The 15668-nt window shown below is 31.7% G+C and overlaps 1 protein-coding gene across 5 annotated transcripts; it reads right to left on the bottom strand.

The window, feature by feature from the left end:
* Positions 1-1766: 1766 nt before the first annotated feature.
* On the bottom strand, positions 1767-6746 carry LOC121265953 (serine/arginine-rich splicing factor RS2Z32-like). 5 transcript variants are annotated; one of them, XM_041169625.1, is made up of 8 exons: positions 6592-6746; positions 5159-5278; positions 4501-4540; positions 4269-4364; positions 3422-3609; positions 3205-3300; positions 2498-2886; positions 1767-2184 (listed from the first exon to the last, which is right to left on the bottom strand). In XM_041169625.1, the coding sequence occupies exons 2-8, from the start codon at positions 5266-5268 to the stop codon at positions 2117-2119; spliced, it is 987 nt and encodes a 328-aa protein (XP_041025559.1). In that variant the 5' UTR covers positions 5269-5278; positions 6592-6746; the 3' UTR covers positions 1767-2116. The 5 variants fall into 5 exon arrangements, with proteins under 5 accessions (XP_041025559.1, XP_041025557.1, XP_041025558.1 ...); XM_041169623.1 differs by having other exon boundaries at positions 1767-2190; XM_041169624.1 differs by having other exon boundaries at positions 1767-2190; positions 5159-5275; positions 6592-6741.
* Between the last annotated feature and the right edge of the window lie 8922 nt (positions 6747-15668).

The following is a 15668-nucleotide window of genomic DNA, read 5'->3' on the forward strand; positions in this document are numbered from 1 at the left end:
TGGAAAATGAGAGAGAAAAATGAATTAAAAAAATTACAAAGTTAAAATATTATTATAACGTAATTTTTTAATATTATTTTTGTTTTAGGATTTGAAAATATTGAATTATTTTTTGTGTTTTGTTTGGAAATTTGCGAAAAAGACAAAAGTTGTAATGATTAGATGAAAATTTAAAATTGAAAATTGAAAAATATTTGTCTTTGAGTAGTGTTTAAATATTGAGATGAGGTGAGATAAGATGGATTAAAACTATCTCAACATTCGAACGGGGCCTAAACCTAAACAAGTAAACAGCCATGGGAATTTGGTTGACAGATCGATGACCAGGACTTAAGGGGTGAAATAGGGACGCGTATTGTTATCGAAAACCCACCAAAAATCATTTACTCTAGAATCTGAGTTTTTTGGCAAAACCTTATTGATGATTATAGTGTCATAATCAACCAATAAAGGAAGATTGGCCGAGGGCCCGATTCTGCTTATGTTGATTGCTATACAATTTTCTACTGATTATTCCCTCCGTATGAAAAGTCTAGAGAGGACTTCACTGTCTAATAATAGACTAATATGATGAAAAGGAAAGTAGATAAGGAGCCACCCTCCATGAGACCAAGGGGATTGGGAGAAAAATCCTTGGGAGAACCATTTATATATTACTTTAAAGGACTCGGTTTGAGTGCAACTTGGAGGAGCTGATCATAATGAGAAAAATGGGTAGGAAAAAACTTAGTAGTCCTTCATATTACACTCATTTTCCATTTTTATCTCATCACGCAAAATGTGATATTTTTTTTTTTATCACCCTTGGACCAATCTTTAATTTTTAAAAGAAAATTTCAAAAGGTGATGAGGAATGCCACCTCATCATAATAGGATAAAAGTTAAATATAAGTATAATTTATACTTGGGTTCAAACTTAAGAATATACTAAGTTACTGAATATCAAATTTAGTAGTAACCAAAGGTCATAAGGTAACGAGAAATGTTATGCATCAGTCATTATTTACTCACAAACTCCATAGCTATAGTTTCTTCTTCTTTTTTTCATAGGGTGTGGGGTAGTAAATAGTGACTGATGAGAAGAATTTTTCTTACTTTAATACTATAGAAAAATATTATTGTTTCATCTTACAAATATATTAATTAACTATCCATTTAAGTGTCAAATATATAAAAGTCACTCTAAAATGTGCGACATCAATAATATGGTTAGAGATGATAAAATTACGTTATTCTTAACTATATACTTGTCGCACATCTATGTGAGATACGCAGGAAAAAATGTAGTCTTCAATGGTTACTAAATGTAACAAATTAAATGCTGAAAAAAAAATACGAAAATGCTATAGGAAAGAAGAGAAAGTGTTAAATACCTTTAAAATTCGAAGTTGCTTAATATTTATTAGCGCGACCTGTCAAACTATTTTATGGTTCGAATATGATACATGTTAATAAGTAGATTATAATCTCAATGTCCAGGACAATAGATAGAATCAACCCCACCATCAACATCCGGGTGAAGCTCGAGAGTGGAAAGCATGTAAACCCCACATTTGTTTTTCTTTTTGAAAGACTCTGTACATATGCTTTGCACGATTGAAACAGTTTTTTACTTGGCACGGGCAACAAGGGACTGAAAATCAATCAATTTACCAACTCTGAATTTATTTGATTACGAAATAGAAGTGCCTTGAGAACCAACAAAATTGGCAGGCGACATGGAATCCAAGGGCAAATGATCAAGAACACAGTATTGCAAAATAGTATGTTGAACAGATGATCTGTGTATTGATGATGAAGTCGCTGACCCTCACTGATGTCTAATCCTTAAGATATGACTCAATTATGTAAAATGTTTATTAAGCAAAATTCAATAAATAAAAAAATAAGATATAGAAGTATCAAATCATCTATATCTTACTACCAAAGTGAGCCCGAGCTGATATTTCATGACTTTGAAGTTAGGAGTACAAGCCAAGACATAAATTGAAACCACTTGATGTAGTAAAGCCAGCCCTTTGGCATAGGGATGAGCTTTGGATCAGTTAGATACTTTGGAGGTGCTGTGGTGACAGGCTCACTCTTGGGACAGTAGCTATGGCTCAAACTGGACATTCTACAGCAAAGAGGGGCTCCTATGGTCACGCCCAGGAAGGGTTGCTACGCTGGTCGTTCCCGCCTCCCCTTTTGCTAAGGAAAAAAAAAAAATCTATATCTTTTCACATACCAAACATCAAGCAAAACCTATGCAAGGATAGACAACATTTCACCAGAAAAGTCGCCTGGCATTTCCAGTAATTACTCCACGCCCATCAAAGGGAAAGGTAAAAGAGAATTCTTGGAATATTACAGAACTCAATTCTCAGTATCATAAATGAAAAGTGCTAATCCATCCCAGTTACCCTTTTTTATGTTCCATTCACATGTCAATAAACATGTCCATATATATGCAAACATACTGATAAATTCCTCCAAGTTTTTTAGGGAGACTCACTACCTCTTGGAGACCGGTTGTTGTCATCATCTTCATCAATAGGGCTCCTATCATCTCTAGGGCTGACACTTCGACCATGACCATTAGCTTCAGAAGGACTTCGATAGCTCCTACCAACAGGGCTCTCTCTTTCAGGGCTGACAGGGCTTCTGCTATTTCTCCTTGGGCTGCCACTGTAATCGGAACCATTTTGCTCCGCAGCCAATCTACCATTTTTGGGAGAAGGGGTGCCTCTCTCCTGGGGGCTGCCTTCATCAGGTGTTAGGCTGCGCTTCCTCCCCTTGGAAGGAGCTGGACTTCTCCTTGGCTCTGGGCTTCTGTAGCGAGGGCTCTCTGATCTCCTCTCTTCACGCTCAACTCTTCTCTCTCTCCTTGCTGGGGATATTGAGCGGCTGGCAAGAACATATTATACAGATTGTAAATTAAAACTACATTATGCAAAATATAAACACAATCAAATTGCATTCAACACTCTGAAACTGCACACTTCAATTTTCTTTGGGCTGCAGGTTAGCTGAGAACAAGTTACCAACAGTTCCTCACCCAAATAGTAATTTTTATTTCAAATTTTCCTTTTGGTCAAAGAATTTTAGTAATTGCAAGCTCTGACCCTTTCCATCATCTCAACAGAAGATAAAAACTTGCTGCAAACTACTAAATAAAAAAAAACACCCCAAACAAGAAACTTGAATGAACAATCCATCATGCACCTGTAGCTACGGCCTCGACTGTAACTTCGGCTACGGCTTCTGGCACGACGAGGAGAAAGTGATCTGTCTGGTGATAATGAGTCACTTCTTCCACGTCTGCAATAAAGTAGATCATAAGAAATTTGATGTGCTAAACATAAAAGATCATAATCAAAAGTTGACCCAGGAAGACAAACAAGTAAAGAAATGAAGTCAAGTCTTTGCAAAGATATATGACCTTAACTTCTTGGGACTGTTCTTGCAGTTCTTTTCTATATGACCTCTCTCTCCACACCGGTAACACTTGTTCTTCCAGTCTCCAGCTTTGCAATCACGAGCCCAATGGCCATCAATGCCGCAATTAAAGCAGCGTCCAGATCCAGGAGGAGGATCTCTGCCAAAAGAAGCTCGGGAACCACGCGGTGCCTACTCCAGGTAATTGCAACAACAGAAAGAGTCTTTTTGACTAAGTAACAACAGAAAGAAAAATCAAATAGATGACAGAGTAAAGAGAACCAATGTGACCCAAAACAAATGAAGGAAGAGAAGCATGAACAAGCTTCACAGTAAACCTGGATATGATAACTCTAAAAATTTTTTGACAAGTAACTCGTACAATCATAAGCTCACAAAATACATATAACACCAGATTTAAGCAGTCCATTCATAATTTTAAGACTCCAATATAGAAGACAAGTCTCCTTAAAATTAAAGCATCAGGGGTCCAAATCAGGCAGGCAATAGGTAGTCATAAAAAGAATGAGAGAACAAATTAGATATAGTAAATTCATAAATATAATAAGCAGCAAAACAATTGCCTAATTTTGTCAAATATAAGAAAATACTTTTTTATAATTAAAAAAGGAAATAATTTTTTTGAAAAGGAATTGTATATACATATCTTGGTCATGATGTGACCAGCTGCAGATTTTGAGGCTGGTATGGTTAATGGGCACTTTGGTTAGGCACACTAATTGCATTCGATTGCGCATGTGCATTAAAAGTTAACAAAATATTCAACTCACAAGGTTCTTTTTCTTTATTATTGGTAGACTCACAAGGTTTATGATGTTAAAAGAGCTTACCCCCTTTGCAAATTCCACAATAATACGGCTTCCATCGAAGTCCCGGTCATTGAGGCTATATTGAGCATCATCAGCATCTCGGGGATCACTAAATTCCTGTTAACAAGCAGAGGAAGCAGAAACAACAAAGCACATCCATACTTGTGAAATCTACAAGTCAGTTCTAACAACCAGATAAGAGCAAAGCACCTGATCAAAGCCTTGACAAAAAAATGGACTGGGTTAAACTTACAACAAAGGCAAAGTCGCGCTTCATATCCACATCTCGTACTCTGCGGAAATGGTTGCCAGAAACAGTAAGGCCATCATTACTTAACTACTGCAAGTGTATGATACTTCGCCCCTCAGAGACGAACTAAACACCAGTTTGAGATTGTTGCCATTTGCATAAAAACAGGCAATAACATAATAGAAAGAATCGCCAAGTCCCTTAGACACTCGACAAGAATTTCCACCAATTCCACCAAGGCACCCCTCACCAAAGACTTCCTGATTACGGGAAACCCCCAGAAACCTTCAACAATATCATTCGAGTCAATTACAAGACACCTAGGGGAAATTGTTCCCATACAAAACATGATGAACAGTTAAGGTGATCCAAAAGGAGAAAAAAAGTTTCGGAAAGATATAAATGCACCCTATCCCTAGAGGATTTACACCGCATCTCACACCGATTGATTGAGAAAGGCTTACTATACAATTCATGTAGTAGATTAACTTGAAAAACAGGTGTAACAAATAGAACAGTTTTTTACAGCAGCAAACAAATCAGAAAGTACTATCACCTAGATTGACCAGAAAGTGGGCACAGACTTTGAAACAGAAAAATGAGAAAGAAGTAAATGCAGCTGACGAGGATCTTCTAGGAGAAGAACAAATAGAACAATTACCTCCCATATCTGCTGAATAAACGTTCCAGATCACGAGAACGTGTCCGCGAAGACAAGCGACCAACATACAGACGGGTCTTACTTCCATAACGATCATCATAACGAGGCATTTTCAAGCTACTACAAGGAAATCATACGAGTAAGGAACCAAAAAAATGCAACAGTGCATAAACATAAATTCTTTTATGATAGAAGTTCATCTGAAATAGAGGCAATGTGAACCTAGCGGCCCACCTCTAAAAAATACAAGCTAAGGTTCAGATAACAAGAAAAAAAATCTACAAATGAATGGATATGAATAAGGTCAAAACGAGTAGATCACTCATACAATGACTGCTAAATATAGATATTAGCTCAAGAATGGACAGCTCAATGCCATTACACATGCAATTATTCCTAAATTTGAATGAATCATTAGTATGAAAAAACAATGAGTTAAAAGATTAACTTTAAAAACTGAAAGTGAATCAATTGCAATCAAGTTTTGAACAATCCCAATACAAATAGTAAAACAAGTAGATTTATAGCTTTTCCCATTTATCAGTTTGCAACAATATACTCTCAGGAGTTGGATTTTACAAAACGGCCTAAACAGAAGAAAAAATAAAAATAAAAATAAGAATGGTACTAGTCATAGATAATAAAAGATAGATTTGACATAAATCCGTAAAATCAACCAACCTAAACCTGATAAAATAGAAAGAATCCCGTGTAACTTGATACAAGGGCATAGCCCCCGAATGTGAGCAAAGGCCCTCCGTCTTTGCAACCAAGCTACTAATTAAACCCTACAATTATCTCCTCCCATGTACCATAAAACCACAAATTAAAATAAAGGAAGGCGGTCAAGAGCAGAAATTTAAATTTCAGCCAACAGGGCCACAGAGAAATTAAAGACCCACAAGTTGAAGACAATATGTACTTAACCCAACCTCCAACCTAAGTTCTAACTCTCAGCCAATCTGGAAACATTATCATCCCCTTATGCTCTAAAACCAGACCTTGAACTCGCTTTGCATGAAAGGATTAAGCCTTGAAGGTTCAAGTTCTTAGATAACCCTTAACATCATACGCCAGAAGGCCCCGACCAATACTGCCATCGCCATGTTTATAGATATATTCAGAAGCACAGGGACATGCACGCATCAGATTCATGGAAAGGAGCCGCAATTAATAAAGCCCAAACCCAAGATTTAAATTCAACAGATTCAAATCATGTTAACCCGCAAAAATTCTCATACCGAAAACGAGTGGAAAGAAAAAAATCAATAAAATCTCGTATCACCGTGCTTAAAGCTAAAGATTTTAAATCATTACACAAAGTACACGGGTAAATTTAACAGAAACTAGGGGAAAAAGAAGAATAAATCAAATTTAGCACACCTGTGAATCAAAATCAACATGGAAGGCATAAAATGACTGGGAATTCATACCTTAAAAGGTGACTGGAATCAAAATTTGTTAACCCTAGCTCGTACGAATGAGAAAAGATTGGTCCCGATCTCTGTTATTTATACAACGAACAACAGATTCCTACGGCCAGGATACGTTTCTATTATCTAACGGTCCATATGTCATGGGAAACTGAGATGCTTTTTCCTTATTTTTCTGGGCGTTGAAGAAAATGAGATTCCCTATAATAAGGTGTGGTGGTTTGGGTACCTCACGGACCAATGAAATCTTAGCTTCAAGCGTGTGAGGGAGTGCAACTCGATTTTGTTTTTAACCTATAGAATTTAGATGCCTTGGGCCCAAGGAGACATCATGCTGTTTTTCCGACCATTTCTATCACGATTTTTAGATTTTTCATTTTTTTAATGTTTTCCATACAATGATTGGAAAACTAACATTAATTATTATCAATGAATCTAAAAATGATAAACGTTGATGTTATAAAATTTTGAATAATAAGCATTTTCGTTTCACTTTAGAACAAATGATATATATTGAGAAAATGATTTATTTTTTACGCACCTACCATATCGCTTCTTTCCATATCAGCTATACTAAAAAATGATTGATGTTTTGATTTTTTTTAAAGTTATAATATATCTTATTATAAGTTGTGTGTTAACACACCGACTTATGTGTAATAAAATTCATATATATTTGATGTAAAAAACAAGTTAATAATCTTCATTTTGAATTAATTAATTTTTTTATTGGCACCAGGCATTTGAGAATAACATCCCGACTAATTTCGAAGGTGCACATATTCTAGGTAAAGAGTTTTCTATAAATGCAGTTTGGGTAATTCAATGGTGAAATCTTTCAATCCAATCCAATAGCCCTTAAAAATTATTTGTACTCAAGAGAATTTGAATCTTAGACCTTGGAAGAAACATACCAGCAAAATCAAGACCTTTAGTTATCGCTTGAGCTAACCCCTAATGTGATTCTCAATCACATCAGTTACTATTCTTAACGACTTGTTATGTTAATAATTTTTAAAATTTGTTACATCATTTGTAATAATTCATGAAAATTAATAAAAATCATGATAAAATACATGAAAAATGCTAGTCTTCCTGTTGAGGGCTCCTGCTGGGATTTTTTTTTAATTTTGTGATTAAGGAAATATTTTTTTAATAATGTTGTGAATTTTTTTAAAATATTTAAAAGTGTTAAAAAATGTTTGTAAAAAAAAAAACACATGAAATACTCTAGCGGGAGCTCGTAGCGGTGGCAGTTGAGCCACCCAAAATACATTTCTCTAATAAAATGTTGAGTAGAAAACAAAAAAGAAATATTATGTTTTCCAAACATATTGATATAATAAAAAGAGCTCATATTTTATATTAAATTGATATTGCCAAAACTACTATTATTGAATTTGAAAGTAAATGTTATTTTTCTTAAAAAAATAGATAATTGGAATAGAGTAATTGAGATTTATGAAAAATTATATAGAATGTGTGACGATTGCTTGTACTTTTTTTTTATAAATAAATATATATAAATTGACCCATTTTATTATTAAATTATCAAATTTAGTGTTTATTTGTGAATACCACTATTTTCAAATATTCTCACAAACTATTCATTATTGTTCTCACAAATTATTCACTACTATTCACAAATTATTTACTCTCATTTCACTCTTATTTATATATTATTTTATTATTATTCATAAATCATTTAAAATATCATTAATATCCAAACGGAGCCTTATACCAAACTTTGCATTCCAATTTAATTATGGTTGTTGTAATAAGAAAAAGTGAGATGGTGTAATTTTGACTGTATGATATTAATAAAAGATGCAAATTTTTTGTTTTTAATAGTTTTTGGAAATGGATACAATTGGTTGAGACCTTAATAAATCATATTGCATCTCACGAAAGATGTGAATCTTACTTAGGTCATTTGGTAACCAAATGAGATAAGATAAATGTTGAAATTAGTTAAATAAAATATTGTTAAAATATTATTTTTATTTTAAGATTGGAAAAAATTTAATTGTTTATTGTATGAGTTAATTACATTTTGTCTCCTCGAACTTTCACTTAATTTACGATGTGCTTCCGAAACTAATAATTGCATCAAAGTGGACGCTCAAATTTTCAAAACTTATCAATCCCCCCTTCGTCTACCAGCAACGTTAAATCTAATGAAAATTCACTGCACGTGCTCCTATCAATTAATAATAAATCATAAATCATTAAATAATTTTTTTATTAATTTATATATGGTTAATGAATATTAAATAATTTCAATGTGTACATAGATTATTCATGCTTGTTTGCAATTTAGGTATAAAATAATTTTATATATGGTTAATGATTAATTATTTATTATTAATTAAAATCATATATTATTTTATATTTTATATGATCAATGATAATAAATTAGATAAAAATTACATCTTTACAGTGAATTTCTGTTAGATTTGACACTAATGGTAGACGGAAGAGAGGGATTGAGAAGTTTTAAAAGTTCAATAATCTATTTTGATGCAATTATTAGTTTCGGAAGCACATTGTGAATTGAGTAAAAGTTTGAGGGAATAAAATATAATTAACCCTTACTGTATTTTGTGTGGAGATTTTAAAAAAAAAATTATAATAATTATATGAGATGAAATGAAATAAGATGATTTGTATAATCTAACCAGATCTTAGCAGCTAAGGATGATAGTAGGGGGCCGACCGGCCCCTGGCTATGAGCATGAGTTGGCCCCACCATATTTACGTCACAAATATACTATTTAGTTAGTAATATATATGAAAAAAAATACCTTTTATCATCATTTTAACTATTATTGTTTTATCATATTTTATGGAATGATTGTCGTATAAATCAAAAGTAAAAAATTTGTATCCGTTTATTTAAAAATAACAAACAATTTTTCCAATTATTTTATATCACATAAGTGGATGATTAAGAAAATAATAAGAAAATAATGGTTAAAATATAATAAATAGTATTATTCATTAACAAATAGTAAATTACTCTTCAGGTTCTTAATATTTGGCCTTTTTTTTGTTGTAATGGCGATTTTTCAAAAAGATTGTCGATTATCCATTAGACTCCATCACTGAAGGAAAAAGTTAACGTGACACGTACCTGGCATATCATAATTAATTAAGAAAAGTACAATGATATATCGGTGTAAATATTAAAATTTAGAAAAAAAAAGAAGATATAAAATAAATTAAAAAAATTAAACTTAATTTTAAAAAAATAAAAATGCTAAAAATACTAGAAAGAATAATAAAACTCAACTCACATAAATTAAATTTCGAAACACATAAAGTAAAATATTACTAATAATTTTTTAAAAATAATTAAAAATAGAAGAAGAAGAAAAAGAAGAAGTTGGCAAAGTGGCCACCAATCTAGGTAGGGGTTGGTTACCTAAAGGTGCAAAACCTTATTTGATTTTAGATGACAAATAATTAACTTCATAATATTATGAGTAATAATGAAAAATGATTGAATCTGTGATATAATTAGTGATGTGGAGAAAACAATTTTTGTGTCAAAGCGCACTCCCAAAGGAGACATTTAATAACATTATTAGTTCATCCATCAAAGTAAGGTTAGAAAAAATAATTTGTATGTTAGAATTTATTCCTAAATGAGTATTCTGGTGATACAACTAATTCATCCACAGAATTTAAAATTAGAATGAATATTTTGTATATCAGAATTTACTCCCAAAAGAGAATTATGGTAATATAGTTAGTTCACCCACATAATTTAAAATTAGAAAAAACATTTTGTGTTAGAGTTCACTCCAAAATAAAGGATCTCAATGACACTATTAGTTTATCCATAATAGTTTAAAGTCTAAATTTAAAACTGGAGGGAATATTTTGTGTGCTGGAATTCACTCCCAAATGAGGGACCTTGATGACATTATTAATTCATCCATAATGGGTTAAGTTTTGTTATTTTTTATGAGTGTCGAACTCAAAACATTAATGTGAACAAAATATTTTTCTTTCAGTAAATATACAAATATATAAGGTTTCTTGTACATAATCACTCTAGTTTAGAGAAAGATGAGCATGTCAAATTTACAATAAGAGTTATAGACCTTGATTTATTCATTTTAAGCCTAATATCAATTATTATTGAGAATAGTGGTAAGGATGAGAAAGATACAATGCTTCAAAGGATGTAATTAATTATTACATATCAAACTTTGAATTTTAGGAATGAAAATTGTGAAATCTTTTTATTATTGTACAGAATGACTTATTCGAAAAGTATTATTGTTTCATCAAAGTAACGAAATACGAATGAGTTAGTGTCATGGTTGTTAAATTGATACATATTTATTTCACTAAATTGTATTGAAAAGATATTGTATCTTATGGGAAAGAAAGGATATGATAATCATCAAAGTGTAAAAATTGTGTTGATTGAATTTTGAAAGAAATAATAACACATGAAAGCTTAAGCATCCTAAACATAAGACTTGATTTGAAAGGAATGGTAAGTTTTTGTCTGTATAAGTTTTAAGAGTTTGGAATTAGATCTTACAGATGTTTATACTTATTTTTATTGTTAAACTCGAGTGCAAATGTTCATGTTTTAGTTTGTTTGCCATTTATGTTGATTCCATTTTATTTCAAATAAAAACTTCTCGAGTGCAAATGTTCATGTTTCAGTTTGTTTGCCATTTATGTTGATTCCATTTTATTTCAAATAAAAACTTACTTGTCATGTATTCACAATGCTTTTGCTAAGAATCTTTTACACTCAAGCATGTAGTAGAAATAAAGGAAATATGATTTATAAAAAACTTTTACAATTTGTGGTATAGAAGTCTAAAGCACGATTAAAGAAGAACTCACGTGACTTGTGGCATAGACTTTTGAATATATCTCCAAATAAAAGTTGCAAAGGAGCGTAAATATATAGGGTTGTAAAAAAAATGAAAAACTGGTTGGAGCAAATTGAACCAGTGAGTTTAGTCCAGTTTACAAGCGGTCAGGTACGGTGCAGGTTCTTAAGAACCAAAACTAGTCCTAAATTGGTGTGGTACCAGTTTTTATATTTTGAAAACTGATTAAAACCGAATTGGACCGGTATATATATTTATAATTTTTAATAATATATCTAATTTTTTTTATATTATATTATATGCTAAATTGCAAATTAATATAACATAAAATTAATCTTATAATTTTTAACTTAACATTTAATATAACATATAAATTTTGATTTATAATATAACATAATATTTTAATTTTAAATATAAACATTAATATTAAGTTATTAATATAAACTTACTTTTGATATATATATATATATATATAAATATATGTATATATATAACCATAATCAATGTCCGAAGCATCTATTTAAATAATTTTGAAAGAAGCAAAAGTAGGCATACCAAGACACATAAAGAGTTTTAACATGTGTCTTGATCTGTTTAATAAGATTAATATGGATTTCAATCCAAGGAGGAGGGCCGGAATGTAGTCGCTCAAAGAGTGGACGAAATTGTTTCTTTATATCCTTGTAGAATTCTGAAACATAGTTGAGAGAACCAAAAAATCTTTGCAACTAGGTTTTATCAAGAATAACATTGGTGAATTTGTCAGCAAATTCAATAGCATGGCTAATAGGTCGAATTTTACTTTTAGAAATATCATAACCAAGGAATCTAACCTTGATTTGGTATAATTTTATTTTCTTAGCAAAAACATCAAGATCATTTCGTCTAATGATAACTAGAAACGAATGCAAATGTTTCTAGTGTTCATTAGTAGACATTGAGTAAATAAATATATATCATCAATGTAAACAATAGTGAAATGGGTGAATAAATTGAAAATATCATTCATAATGTTTTAGAATTCACTAGGAGCATTTTTTTAGTCCAAAATGCATTACATTCCACTCATAATGTTCAATTGGGTAGTAAAAACAGTCTTATATCTATCTGACTTACTAATATGGATTTTCTAAAAGCTTGATTTCAGGTCAACTTTGGAGAAGTCTACTGCGTTACTAAGCCTATGAATTAAATCATTCTTATTGGGGATAGGTACCAAGCTGGTGAATTCTATCAAGAAAGAGAATAGAAGGAATGACAAATTGTTCACAAAAATTACCCATTTCATATTTGACTTTTTTACTATTCTTTATCTATTGACGAAACATTTTTTTATCATTGCACATACTAATAGCAAGCTTCTTAGTTGTATTTACAATATCACTATAAGTTTAATCATCATAATTAAGAAGTCCTGAGATATTAGTAAGCTCATATTTAACTTTGTGAGCAAATAGATGAGATAATCTATCAATGAACTTTTCTTTCCATTAAGGTTCATGACTATCATCCCTAAGCATAACTCTAGAAAGAAAAACGTTTTGATACCATCTATAATCAGGCATTTGGTGGCATCTCAAATTATTCAAATAATCAATAAAACAATATCTTTGTTACAAAAAAATCAGTATCAGATGATTTATCTGTAGAAAAACTAGAAACAACTTCGTTGCCATTGCTATTTAAAGCACTGGTATATGGTTGTTTTTTATTTAAATCATCAAGCATTTGATTACTTTTATCAAGAGTATTGGCCTGTTTAGTCTGTAAATAGATTTATCATCAATTTTTGGAATACTTCATTTATTGAAATCAACATTATTAGTTTCTTCAATAGAAAAGTCTTCCTCATTAATGATATCAGGAGGTATACTAGATCTAGAATTAATAGACAAATTAGATATAAACATCTTATTTGTCATGAAATCAATCAAAACTTATATCAAGGATAAATAATTTTTTGGCATAATAAATTATAATATATATTATTTTTGTAAATATATTTTTACACATTTGATCATATATATCCATATAAAAATCCTAAAACTTATATAGACTATAGTTAAATTCAATACTATACTATATAAAATAATTAATTCTTGTAATAAACTCATGAAAGGAAAATTTTGTTTTATGGGCGTATGGGCCAAGTGGAAGAATGTATGAGTTGTATTAAAACTCAATATCTTATACCCCCATATCTATATGGATTTATACTAGTTCAAATTATATCACTTAATGAATGAGTTATAGTAAGACACAAATACGTCTAGATTTCATAATAGATAGTCATAAGTCTATTTAAGCACAGAGAGGGTTAAGGGTTTTCAACTAAAATATAATTGTGCCTCTAGCTATCGAGGACACTAAAACGTAAAGTTGTTAGGGTGATCATTCTCTCATAGTCATGTTAGATTCTCTATCCAATTGCAATAAGAGATGAACGTTTTCTAACTGTTACAATATCGTGGATCGTAGAAAATTGAATATGTTAATATTTATTATTTCATTTTAAAATAATTAACATTAATCACAAGCACAAGGCTGATATTGAAGGATATTTTATAATTGTGGAACTTGAAGCAAGGGGACAGTAATTATTTATTAGCTTAGATTTGCCATGTCATACATATTACAACTCAAAAGACCAAAAGATCTAGTCTAGTGCAGCTTGGCATCAAGTGCCTGGTGATTGAGTAGTTTGGAGATCAGGAGATGGCTCATTCTCATACTCTCCCTGCCCTTCTATCGGAGCAAATGGTGGCTCCGGCTCGTTGTGGGGTGCAACTGGAGAAGGTCCAGATGGAAACATCCCAAAATCCTCAGACCTCGACTTTGGTAGGAAAGTAGCCGCAGCAACAAATGGTGGCTCATTCTCATACTCTCCCTGCCCTTCTATCGGAGCAAATAGTGGCTCCGGCTCGTTGTGGGGTGCACCTGGAGAAGGTCCAGATGGAAACATCCCAAAATCCTCAGACATCGACTTCGGTAGGAAAGTAGCGGCAGCAGCAATTGAGTTATGGGTACTGATCTCCAAATTATGTGGTGGAATTGCAGTAGTAGTTGCAGAAGGTCCAGATGATAGCAATGCCTCGAAATATTTCCGAGTCCATCTCGATAATCTCGACAACATAGCAAGAGGAGGTGAAGATATCCCACATTTTGACATATCTATGGGGGTATCAGATGATAATTGGGTGCCAAAAGTCTCAGTGCTTGGAGACGGAGTAGTATTGACAGAAAAGTGGGCTGCAAGAAAAGAAGGCTCAATCTGGAGGTTCAGCACCCTCTTATACTTGGAAATATCTATCCGTTCTCCATTTGTGTTGTGTCCCAAGTTGGACAGAACCTCTTCTCCAAAGGTTGCAAGTTTTCTAGCCTCTGTAGGGCATGAAGGAATGCCCAAAACAATTACCACCATAAAGGAAAGACATGAGAACTTTCGACCAGTGACATGCACCATATTATCCATGCCTCTCTCTATATCTCTCTCAGTTTGATTTTAGATTACAGGCTTTCCTTCTTACCATTTAAATAAACAATGGTCTCTTAAACAGGAGATGATTCTATTTCTTCATGCACTGGTATGTGCATTGATTTTAGGCTAGCTATTAATTAATGCTAGCTTGTCATATTCTACCTCTTTTTAGACTGCATTTATTACACACTATTAGCTAAAATCACTTAAAAAGGTGCGCAAGGTTTTCACTCCAATCCTTGGTTAGTTCTCTTTAAAATATATTAATTAACTTCCATTAATATATATAAGAAAATGCTACTAGTCCTATCGAGAGTGGGTAGAATTCACCGATTCTCTCTCTCTCTCTCTTTTTTTTTTTTTTTTTTTTTTTTTTTTTTTTTACCTTAAGGATTAGTAAGTGCTTTTTAATGTGTTTGTAAATTTTTTTTTACAAAATGTTTAAAAGAGTTTAAAAAAATTAGGAAAAGAAAAACACAAAATAAAAGTGCATTTACACAATCGGTAAGGCAACCCTAGCATTATCCATATATATATTTTTATGTGTCTAGCATGTATTTTTATGTGTCTTTTTTGAAGTTATTTTTTATTTAGATTTTTTTAATAATTTTAAATATTTTTAAAAAATAAAAAAAGTTTACAATATTATTAAAAAATACTTCTTTAATCACGAAGTAAAATAAAACATATCTTTTTAATATTTTTTATTTTACTTCGTAATTAAAGAAATATTTTTT

The sequence above is a fragment of the Juglans microcarpa x Juglans regia genome, chromosome 5D (genome assembly GCF_004785595.1).
Source record: "Juglans microcarpa x Juglans regia isolate MS1-56 chromosome 5D, Jm3101_v1.0, whole genome shotgun sequence".
Classification (NCBI taxonomy): Eukaryota; Viridiplantae; Streptophyta; class Magnoliopsida; order Fagales; family Juglandaceae; genus Juglans; species Juglans microcarpa x Juglans regia.

What these genes read in the sequence shown, in the direction of transcription:
- LOC121265953 (XM_041169623.1), bottom strand. Translation starts at nt 5,268, where the DNA reads ATGCCTCGTTATGATGATCGTTATGGAAGTAAGACCCGTCTGTATGTT. An exon ending in TTGTGGAATTTGCAAAGGGG is followed by an intron (nt 3,610 to 4,268) that starts GTAAGCTCTTTT and finishes TACCTGGAGTAG; the next exon opens with GCACCGCGTGGTTCCCGAGC. An exon ending in AACAGTCCCAAGAAGTTAAG is followed by an intron (nt 3,301 to 3,421) that starts GTCATATATCTT and finishes ACTTTATTGCAG; the next exon opens with ACGTGGAAGAAGTGACTCAT.